We start from the raw sequence: 11,760 nt of genomic DNA, 5'->3' as shown, positions 1-11,760 counted from the left end.
GAAGTTTGGGCATGCACCACCCTCAAGGCACTGCTTTTTTAGGGAGGGAACTCAGCAACTTGATGCAGTCTCATTCTTGCTCCATTTCTGCAGGGCATTCTTAATCTCCATTAAGCACTGTCTCCTCATAGCTGTTCTTGCCTAGGTTTCCAAGTACTTAAAAATTGCCGTTGAATTTAAGCAGGCTAATGAAACGATCACACAAGGGTTACCAGGTATTATACTGTGCAAAATTAACCAAACACTTAAAATGTATTATAAAACCACCATACGCGACTCAAAGAGAAAAAATTTTATTGATATAAAATGCACTTATAAAATGTCCACAGAAGACGTAATTTTTCACTGCTATATAAATTTATTGGGAATGTTATTCACATCTATTATCACCTAAGACATACTGTAAACAATGAGTTATGCCCTAAAACAAATGCGTGATTCTCAGCAATCATTGGTTTACTCATTAGTAAGGGTACACAATCACATCTATATGCTGGGATGTGCAATGACGCTGATGTAGTGTAATATTACAAATTCAGAGCAGAACCGCACACGGATGTCTCAGACGTCACCAGTGCTTCTGGATCCGACAGGTAGTGCTCCTCTGTTGGAACATGGCAGCCCCAGGACTCCCCGCAGCACTCTGTGGGCACGTACGTGTGTCTCCGTGTGCTCACGCAGAACTAACGTTTACGTCTAGTAAACAACTGCAATATTACTGTCAATTGTTCTGCATATTTAAATAGGAAAGTCTAAGTATTTGTAAACAAACAAAACACACAAATACTCAAAGCTATTTTTAAAAATCTCCCTAGCCCATAATTCCTGTCATATGGCCTATGTGTGCACACACTGAGTTTCTGAAAGGCGCGTGCATCACCGTAGGTGATAAGGCTTTGCAATGAGTGCTTCAAATTGGATGTCATGAAATGTGCATTACTGACACTTATCTTACGCAGCGTGAAGTTCAGGTCAAGGACTTCCAAACCCTGGGTACCACAGTCCATTCCAAAACTTCCCAGAGGTAAGGCTCTGCAGCAGGGTTAGCAGATTAAATACGAAGTGTTCTACCTCCTCTATTTCAAGTATTAAAAAACTCCGAGGCTCAAAAATCTCTAGTTTGTAACTGAAAATACAAAGCTTCAGAAAACACATATTTTGAGGGAACTTATTAACTGAACCAAGATCCTTAAGCTGAGTAATATCAGAGTTGGCCACCTCCTAAGCACTAGGAGTGGATAATTTTAGATCTGAGTACTTGCTCCCGAATGATAAGACAATTTGCTTTAAGATACATGGTTTCAAAGGGAGGGAATGGAGAAAAGCCTTAGAACTTCTATCACTTTTCTCCTTAGCTGTGTTTCCTTTTAAATGATACTTGCATTTTGTGATTTAAATGATACTAAACATGAACATCTGGCTTCACAGTACTTACAATGAGGGCGACACTTTGGAAACTGACATATCGGGATCTCTGCAAAGACCTTACAAGACTGCGCAGCCTTCCAGGGCCATTAGAAACCCTGCAATCTCTGGTACCTTTAAAGTTTCACAATAAACTGATATTCTGAGATTGCAATGCTTTTAAGAACAAAAGGTCACATAGGAAGCACTGCTGCACAAGCGCCGCTCTTCAGCGCTGCAGACTGTCCCAGGCTGAGCACAGCTCTCAGAGCGAGCAGCCTGCCACCCTTCCCTGGCTCTGTAGCACACTCATCAAGTGTGAGTTGTCCAGGGTTGCTCCACTTCCCTTCAGAGGGAAACTCAGACCTCACACGGAGTACTAAAGCAAGTCCTTAGGCTTTGTGGAACTGGCCCACCTATGTAAAATATTGAAGATTATCTGAAGTGTGGAATCAACACGCTAAGAAAACTGTGTGACAAAACCAAACATTACTATGTTGAAACCTTGTCTAGCTTTAACTAAAAAATAGAAATCATGAGTCTTCTATAGCATTAATTTAAAAAATACATAGAAGTGAAAAGTGCTATTTTCAAAAAGTACAATTTTCCTCCCAACTATATCAACATGGAATGATTTCAGTTCTCCTGTACTAAAAGCTGAAAAATTTTACAAAACTATATTGCAGCATTTAATAAAACACTTTTAATCAGTAGTGGCTTCCGCTTCCGCTGGACCCCTAATCAGTCTTCGGATTCCTCTCTTCCCTGCAGGACCTTTAGGTTTAGCAAAACTCTGCTTATGAGCATGCTGCTTGGGATGCACTTCATCATAAAGAAAATCTGCAGTCAGCTCGTCCCCGTTGTCGATCTCAATCTGCAAAGGAGGACGTCAACAGCGTGAAACAACATAACCAGGGACCAGTCAAAACCTAACACAAGCAGTAAGCCTGAGCGCAGGCACGGCCGCCTACACACAATGTGCCACACGCCTTCTCTCCAAGAGAACGAGCAAAGACCGTGTCTGTGGTGTCTCTTCTGTCCCTTTCAGGGAGACTCTGAAGCAGTTGTTTAAACCCAGTCAGCCAGAGCCACCTTCTAGTTGGCTGCCTCTCGCTGCTTCTAGCTGACGTTTACAAGCAGGAGTGAGCATCACGTCCTCGAGCTGCTCTGCTTCCTAGACTCAAGCACCACACCGGCTCTTTCATCCCCAGGCCACTTGGAATCACTCTAAAACAGGTGTGGGCCAACAACAGCCTACAGGACAAATCTCTAGCCCATCTTAAGAATACTTAACACTTTAAGAGGCTATCAAAGCAACTAAAACATGTGAAGGAGACTCATGTGGCCTGGCAGAACCTAAGACATTGCTGTCTGACGTCTGCAGTGTCGGCTGATCCTCTGTGAAAGGTCCTAGCATGGAGTGAGCGAGCACAGGATTTGGAGTTGCTCTGGGCTCGGACCCAGCACCAGCAGCTGGTAAGAAAATGTCTGTCCTTGTGCTCCTCCTGCATTTAAGAACGCACATGGAGGTCTCACAGCACACCCCACTGTGCAAACCGACAGAAGTGTTCTGTGTGTGCTGCACTCGTAATGTTACACACGGCCATGCACTATTCTCAGTGCTATTAAGAAACTGAATTTTACCTTTTATTCAAGTTTACACTAAAATAACCACATGTGGCTTTTAGCTACCATACTAGACACAGCACAGAGCTACAAGATCTGCCAAGATGGAGCCATGACAGTTCATCCCCAGGCACTCAGCAGGTTCAAAGGACTTAGGATGAGAACAAGAAAATTAAGTATTTTCATTTGTAAACCAAAGAAACTGGAAATGTATCACACACTGTACTGTGTGGATCTTGCAAGACGTTACCCTCGTCAAGCAGCCAAGTCTACCTTTCTGATCACGTCCATCTGCAGCTGTCTTTCCACAATCTCGAGCAGAGGGCTCTTGCAGCTGGAGTACAGCATCCGCTCTCTTATGCTGCACGTGTACCCAGGCATCGAATAAATAAAAACTGTAAGTGAAAACATGAACCATTAGAAGTATCGATTACAGCACGTCTGTAAGACTACCAACCACTCACCTAAACCCCTGGCAAGAGACACATGAACAACTACAGTGCTGAAGACGGTGTGTCACACACCTATGGACTCTAAGTAGTCTCCTTCATGGGAATGCTTATACAGAAAGAAGTGGTAACGCGCTGAGTCCTTGGGAATCCTCTTTGGCAAATCTTTTAGTTCTGTATTTGTTGTGCTGGCCAAAATTATTGTTTCATTTTTTATATCTATCTCCTATTTAAAAAAAAGAAAGAAACAATATTTATTAAACAAGTAAAACAGAAATTAACTTAAACAAGAAATAAGGATAACATACACAGCTGAGGATTATCTGACTTTTTCACAAGTACTTTGCAGTTTAAAAAAGTGAATAAGCTGGCTGGAGAGATGGCTCAGCAGTTAAGAGCACTGGCTGCTCTTCCGAGATCCCGAGTTCAATTCCCAGCAACGACATGGTGGCTCATAACCATCTGTAATGTGATCTGGCGCCCTCCTCTGGCCTGCAGGAGCACATGCAGGCAGAGCACTGTATACATAATAATAAATAAATACATTTAAAAAAAAAAGTGAATAAGGATGCCTTCAAAGGAAACAAAAATAGCCAGGCATGGTTGTGCACGCCTATGATCCCAGCACTCAGGAGGCAGAGGCAGGTGGATCACTGTGACTTTGAGGCCAGCCTGGTCTACAAAGCAAGTCCAGGACAGCCAAGGCTACACAGAGAAACTCTGTCTCAAAAACAAACAAACAAGCAAACAAATAAAATAAAATAAAATAAAATAAGAGATGCAAAACTGTGAAGTTCATTAAAGAGAGGAACTATACAAGCCATAAGTAATCAAAAAGAACAGCCACTTTATGGCTATCTATTTCTCTTACCAATTGCACATAGTTGAGCTGTTTATTACTCAGTTTTTCCAAAGCCTGGAAGGCATCTCGAGAAATAGGAAATGCTACTCCTTGTAGTGTCTGATGCTTTGTGTCCACACCCACATCAGTTTGTACCTAAGCATGACAGATATAATTGACTGGTAAGGCTTTATTTAGTATTCAGCACTGTCCAATGGCTAAAAGAAGAAAACTCCACTTAAAAAAAAATTAAGTCTCATTGACTTTCCCAATATATGACTCAAATTTTTAAAACATTTTTAGCTTAGAAGGCAAATCATTTCTCACACTGGTTTACTGTCCTGCTAGCAGACTGTGACATGCAGAGCGCACGACACACTGTTATGACATATTAGGGAGGATGCTTGACCGAGCAGTTAGGGCTTTGAAGGTGTCCTTAGCTCAGGCTGGCACAGTTCTAGGAGCTACAGTAACTCTTCCAGAGTGTCACCAGACGACCGCTTTAAGTACAGGCTTTTCTCGCTAGAACTTCTGAGCAGTAAACTGCATACAGTAGGCATGGAACTTTCCTCTGTCCTACTGGACATAAAATACAACAGAAACGTCATGCACAGAACTTAGGAAGACATGGGACACAGACAAAACACATGGCGCTACGAGCTACAGCTGTGCACGATCCAGATGTGGGGCTTTCTTTACTAAACAGCGTGTGCAGATGAGAGAGGATATTTCAAGAAAGCTTTTCAATGCGCGTGTTTACGACTTTTCTACTCGATCAATGACAGCTAGTATAGGGTTCCGTTTGCAATATTGCAACAGAAAGTTGAATACAAACTTCACTTAAGGAAAAAAAAAAAGAATGAAGATTCTACAGCATGATACTGGAAAATGACCACATCATAGAACATATGCAAGTGCATACCCCAATTCCATCCTCTGGGTTCTGATTGCAAGGAATAAAGCAAACTATCAAACTTGTTTAAAAAAAAAAGTCATATAAAAAGCCCTACTCAAATAGTGTTAGTTTAAAATGTATATTAGATCCTTTTAACCAATTTAATATATTAAAAGTACTGAGCCATTTCCACAGTGGTCCGGCCTGGCAGGAAGAAGAGTGAACCGTGGTTTGGGACATTTGTTCTCTGTAAAGTTTCAGTAGAAATAGAGCAGTTATAAAAGTCAACTAAGGGGGCTGCAGGAAACTTTAAAATTAGGGCTCCAAATTTCCTGGCTTTGATATGCATAACAAATACTCAACACCCATATATGCTGCCATCCACAGCCACAGATATGAAAACTCACTTGAAAATTGTAAGCATTCTCCAGCATTTACATTTTATTCTCTTTAGTAAACACTATGTTTTAAAGAACTTTTTAATGCAGTTGTATTAGATATAAAACTCTTTGCAATCAATGGGTACCACACTTTTCCCTTTAAAAAGTACTCATGGGGCAGACAGAGCCTCTAGCAGGAAGTCTGTGTTAACAAGTCCATCTTGGGGACAGCCCTTTATGAACCGCTGTTAGTTTAATATGAATGTTTTACTTTTTTTCCTGAAAACACACTTAAGCACACAGGTGTGTTTCTCAAATACACAGACTAAACCTAACCAAGTCAACGCCTCGTTCTCAGTTACCACCGTGTCTATTCAGCTGAGATGGTACTTTGACACACTTGAAACCCTGAAAGCGTCGTTAGGCTGTAACTTACCTCATTAATTTTAATCTGTCGTAATTCTTCCTCAGCTGCAGTCAGCGGGGCAGGGGAAGCCTGGGACAGCAAATACTTTTTATATCCGTGTAATGATACATCTTCCTGGAAGCAAAGAAATAAATATTATGTTCCAGAAATATAACCAAGGTGAGGCTATCCTAGGAAAAACAAAATTATTAATAGAAAAAGTAACTAATAAATAGCAGTAAGAATTTCACTCTCTTACTTTAATCCTCCATTTTGAAGGTCTAAAACTTGAAACAAGTGTCTCTTCTTTTCCTTGTTTATGATCATTAAATTGTTTGTCTAAGCTCAATCAGCCAAATAACAGCCTGATTAAGCCTCAAGCCTCTCGACATCTGAAATTGACTGTCAGTAGGAAACCATCCTGCAGCTCTTATGAGTAATTTATTCAGATTCTGAAGTCTACATTAAAATCCCTCAGGTAGTATCTACAGAAGTATTCATCAAAGAAAAAAGTATTTAAAAAAGGAGTGCTCATGAGCATTTTGCTCTTGGAAGGCTGAGAGTGAGAAACCTGAGAAGCCAGCCCATCATGTCTATCACAGAGGAGAGAAAATACACCTTTAGTGGCTAAAGCAGATCATTTTCTGAAACTGAAATGTAAGCCAGCTGTTCAAAAGTATACCCCAATCATCTTCACTGGTCAATATAGTCACAAATGCATCAATTTAGCACACATGTTAGAGGATAAGTATATTTCAATAGTGATTACTCTCAATGTCAAATAGTTACAAGTGAACTCGTTATTACGCCTCCTGAGTCAAAAAGTACAACAACAATACTTGTCTTACACTTACATACTGAGACACTAACATTTATATGAATTATCATCTTTCACCTTTTTTTTTTAATAAGTATTTTGAGACAGGGTCTCTATATGTAGCCCAGGCTATCCTGGAACTCAGTATGTAGACCAGGCTGGTACCAAACTCTAAGAGTACTGCCTCCCACATTCTGGGAATAAAGGTGTGTGCCACTATGTCTCACTTCACCATTTTTGGTTTGGTTGGGGCTTTTTGTTTTTGAAACACACAAAAAAAATTTAAGTTTTGCACCTTTACTGTTCCAAATACTTCATCTTTAATGTGGCCACCTCCAAATTCTTTTTTCAGAGTTGCTCTTGTGGCTGCATACAACATTTTTTGACGAACCTATACAATTGTGAAAGTTTTACATGTTAACAGTAGTACCATTATAAAAGAAAGCACTGACGCACTAAAGTCTTCTAAACATTAAGCCAATAGGGCTGACACTGAAAACTGTAACATGCGTGTCTAAAATAGTAGTGACCATTAAGGTGGGTTTTAAATTATTTAGCATATTTTTTAAAATACAAAATAAACTTTACAAAGAGTAAAATTAGTTGCAAGAATAAAAATAATTTAAAATACTATTTCAAAACAGGAGGAGGGGGGTAAAATCAATATAAAGTAACCTTTGTAGCAACATTTACGCAAAGCTAGACCAGACATTACTAAGAACCAAATACTCATGGGTCCCTGATGGCAGCTACCATGAGATGAGCAAGCCTAGGAGCTGAACACACACATTCTGCCCTCGAAGAGCTTTAAGTAGCTTTCCTAGATGATACCAACTAACAGAAACAATCTCACGATTCTAAGTAGTGAATCTGCTACTTCTTTCAGAATAAATAATTCCGGAAGAATTAAAAGTGGCTAATCTTTTGAGAATATCTAGACAGCACTAAAAATTAGCTTTTTATAAGAAACCTGAGACTTTTTAAAATATTGGGCAGTATTTACATCCTAACTCCACTTTGTATTCTATTTAGTCTACTCTCAGCTCTTTTTCTTTTTGTTTTCTGAGAAAATTATCTTTCCATGGGAAATGATTGTTGCTTCTTAGCCTTCTTTTAGCCTGAAAAATAATATTTCAGAAAAAAAAATTCTCCCTAGCATTTAATGTTAAAACAAACAACAACAACAAAAACTACAAAAAAAAAATTACTCACATGAGAATGGTCTGGAGACCATGCAATGAATATCCACTCATATCCCTGGGCGTTCTGAGAATCTAACCTGAACAACACATAGCACGGTTGCTTGTCCTCCAGCAGTGGTAAAACAAAGGAATCGTAATCCTGCTCCCAGGAATCTGAAGGCTGACTACAGGACCCAATCACAAGCTGCTCTATGAAAGGAAAATGTTAAACAGTTAACTGTTGTGCAGTATCAAGTGATAATACAATAAAGACAAGAAAAGACAATTATTTCTTAATTACTATTTTCCCATAAAAATTGAAAAGGTGGAAATACACACACACACACTCACACGTCTTTATTTAGTACTCAAAACTATAGTTCTTGGGCTGGAGAAATGGCTCAGTTGTTAAGAGCACTGACTGCTCTTCCAGACGACCCGGGTTCAATTCCCAGCAACCACATGGCAGCTCACAACTGTCTGTAACTCCAATATCTGACACTCTCACACAGAAATACATGCAGGAAAACACCAATGCACATAAAAATAAAAATAAATTTATATATATATATATATATATATATATATATATATATATAAACTGTAGTTCTTGGCATTAATATTTAATTGTAAAGAATTAGGAAACAAGTGTAAGCTCTTACTTTACAAGAACACTGATGATTTAAAACGTTGCCTAAAAGCATAAACTAGAACTGGGAGTTGTCACCTTTTACTGCCACCTTGCAGAACTGAGTAAGATTCGGACGGGTGGTTTCCCTAAGAATTACTTGTTCACATGGTCAGCTGCGTGAGTACTACAGTACCGCATAGCAACAGGGCAAACCAGTGACAGCTTTCATCTTCCCCATGAGAGGACACGCAAACATGTGGCACCACCAAATGAAAACACTATTTTTACTTTTAAATAATCATGGGCTAGCAAAACAATCGCCCCCCCCCCCCCACCCCACAATCCCAGAAATAAAATCAAGAATAAAACAATATGCAGCTTATGTGAACTTAAAAACAACATTATGTGCCATATAGATATTTAGGTAAAGGGGATTATATATAAAGCTCTCTACTGCAACTGCCTTAAGAAAGGATTAGAAAAGCACAGCTGTCAGAAGAAGTTTTTCACAAAAACAGTAACATTTAAAAAGGTCTGGAGCAAACTCTAAAGTACTAACTCAATAATTTTAAAAAATGGGTATTTAATTTTTCATTCTCTGAAATTTCCTAATTTACTATTTTTTTCAAGATAGAAAGAAACTGGAAAATATTTAGGAAATAGAAATTTTCCTCCTTAAGAAGTACTAATTATCTTTCCATTTTGCTTACTGACATTTGCAGTTTTAGCTGCTTTGAAGTATACATTTGTTCCTACCCAATATTGTAAGATTTTCTAACTACTTTCACATTTTAATAAGCAGAAAAACGAGAAACAAAGCTGATTTATTTCCAGTTTATGAAAATATGTTGTTTTTCCAAAATGAAAGGTCTTAGGCTATTTGAGAATGCCAAGAGAATACTTGCAGCACACTCATTTTGGCATGAAGTTATCAGCAGTGACTTCAAGTACATCTGATTCAGATATGGCTGCTCAGCCAGTTTCCCTGCTCACACAATTATTGCTAAGGAGTCAATTTATAATTTGCCATGTTCTTATGATGTTTCCAAACAAGAAAAGGCCTTGCTACTCTAGAATATAGTCAGGAAAAAAAATCAAAATGTTTTTATTTCTAAACACACTTCATTGAATAACTCGCAAGTAATGACTTTTATTTGTTCTAAACAATTGGCTCGTTACTGATTTTCGTTCTAGAAAAGGAAGCCCCGACATTAGACAGGGATTGCAGTGCAGAAAGATACACAGAAGATGAAGCTGCCACACCAGAAACCGTCTGCTGTTTCCCTAGCAGCTGCGCGATGTAAAAGGAAAACACACTGAAAGGCACAATCTGAACTTCCATGATGATCAATAGTTCAAATTACTACTGGCACTTGGAAACATGAAACTGTAACAGCTAGTACTCCACGGCACACAGTAGCTTAGCATGTTAACTAACCGTTTTCAATAGATATTTTCAGAAGTCTGTATTTCCCATTCCTGGCTCGGGCAAAGATCTCTTTAACATCTTCACTTGCTGTGGAGAATGAGAAAGGGTGGAAAAATAGTTTTAAACTTGGAAGTGCTTTATTTCATATTCACATAAAGAAAACATAAATTCAAAAAGTGTGGAATATATAGCACCTTTTGTTACTATTAAACACAGGCACTGACTATGACCAAAAAAAAAAAAAAAAAAAAAAAAAAAAAAAAAAAAGAATACTAACACTTTAAAAGTACAGAAACTCTTAACATTTTAGCTACAGAGTTCGGTAGCAGAAGTAACACTGGGGTCAATACTTTTCGTCAAACCCAGTAATGCACAAATTACTTCATGCTTGAAAATACTGAAAAGCTACTTCTATAGTCCAATTTTAAGTTTGTGATAGCTCCTTCATCATTCATTTCCTATATTCGTCCAAAAAAATAAATAAATAAAAGCTCAAATCCTGGTTTTAAAAACTTTAAAAATGCACTAGGTATTATGTTTATATTTTTCTTGTACCTCTGAAAAAGCTATAATAATCATCGAGCAAATAAACATTTAATAGCCTATCCCCTGTGTACTCATTACTGCTTGTGTTGTTGCTTGCCAGCAGGATTACTGTTTACGACTTGCTATATAAAAGGCTCAAACATGAAACAATGATTTTGACATATTTAAATGTCAAAATTAACACGGGAGGAAAAAAAAATCCCAATGTCTTTAGATCTGAGACTATTTTTGCCCTGCATGTAAGGAAGAACGGTGGTGTCAAAAAAAACCCTTGAACACAAAACAAGTTAATAACTGGTCACCTGGAGGAAAGGCTCGGTTGACTATTACAGGAAGTGCTCTAGTTTATATTAGAACTCGTTAAATAACCCTGGGATACATTATTTGATTCTGAGGAGGTGAGTACTTCCAAGTTGCCTATTTTCAAAAGAAGAAAATAATGGAGGGTAAGATAACACAAGTAAATTGCACATTCAACTGCCTCCTCCGGGTGATCAGGTGTAGCCACACGGAGCAGACTATTCAGCTCCCTGAGGAACATCCAAAGATGGAAAAACACTTCCTACCCAGGGTTTTTCCGAAAGGAAAGCTCGCTCCCATTCGGAGAGAAAACCCTGGGCATCCCGGGGAGGCACCCTACAGCTGAGGGGTTTGTTTGGTTTTCAAATGAACTGAGTGCTAGAACAATCTCTCCTTTGGCGAGTGCTGAGGAAAGTGGCTCGGCTGGCTGGCGGAAGGAACCCGGCCAGCTTCGGGTCTTCCTGCTCCGAGCACCGGAGCCGGGATGCGGCGGGTCGGCCCGTACCGCTCCTTAAGGCTGGGCTCTCCCGCAGCCACTGGCCTGTTACGTGGCGGCCACTGGATAGGGCCGCGAGGGACACGATCGGGACCGACGCACCCAGAGCCGCTCCGACGCCGTCCGGGCCTCCAGCGATCGGGCCCGCCGCCTCCCGGGAGCCCCTGCCCCGTGGCGCCGTTACCTTGGATGCCGGTCTGATGGGACATGGCGGCGGCCAAGGCTTCCCGGCTCCGGCGCAAGGTGCGGCAGCGGCCCCGGCCGGCGGATCCAGGAAGTAGCGGCTCCCCCTGCGCGTCATCTGCCCGCGACCCTCAGCCCCGCCCTCAGCACTAGCCGCCCTGGCTTGCAGCGCATAG

At 40.1% G+C, this 11,760-nt stretch overlaps 1 protein-coding gene across 2 annotated transcripts; it reads right to left on the bottom strand.

Moving 5' to 3' along the window:
* Window positions 1–277: 277 nt before the first annotated feature.
* Window positions 278–11,741, bottom strand: TWF1 (twinfilin actin binding protein 1). Of its 2 annotated transcripts, none has more exons than XM_084750172.1 (9): window positions 11,586–11,741; window positions 10,069–10,146; window positions 8,031–8,209; window positions 7,114–7,209; window positions 6,032–6,136; window positions 4,351–4,476; window positions 3,555–3,705; window positions 3,304–3,425; window positions 278–2,278 (listed from the first exon to the last, which is right to left on the bottom strand). In XM_084750172.1, exons 1-9 carry the CDS (start codon window positions 11,608–11,610, stop codon window positions 2,108–2,110), a joined length of 1,053 nt encoding a protein of 350 aa, XP_084606298.1. In that variant the 5' UTR covers window positions 11,611–11,741; the 3' UTR covers window positions 278–2,107. The 2 variants fall into 2 exon arrangements, with proteins under 2 accessions (XP_084606298.1, XP_084606297.1); XM_084750171.1 differs by lacking the exon at window positions 11,586–11,741 and adding an exon at window positions 11,504–11,525.
* Between the last annotated feature and the right edge of the window lie 19 nt (window positions 11,742–11,760).

The sequence above is a fragment of the Acomys minous genome, assembly GCF_964271855.1.
Source record: "Acomys minous genome assembly, chromosome: 12".
In the NCBI taxonomy this organism is placed as follows: domain Eukaryota; kingdom Metazoa; phylum Chordata; class Mammalia; order Rodentia; family Muridae; genus Acomys; species Acomys minous.
This window is presented reverse-complemented; position numbering and strand designations above follow the sequence as displayed.

What these genes read in the sequence shown, in the direction of transcription:
- TWF1 (XM_084750172.1), bottom strand. Translation starts at nt 11,610, where the DNA reads ATGTCCCATCAGACCGGCATCCAAG. An exon ending in GGTCTCCAGACCATTCTCAT is followed by an intron (nt 7,210 to 8,030) that starts GTGAGTAATTTT and finishes ACAATTGTATAG; the next exon opens with GTTCGTCAAAAAATGTTGTA. An exon ending in AAGTATTTGGAACAGTAAAG is followed by an intron (nt 6,137 to 7,113) that starts GTGCAAAACTTA and finishes CTTTGCTTCCAG; the next exon opens with GAAGATGTATCATTACACGG.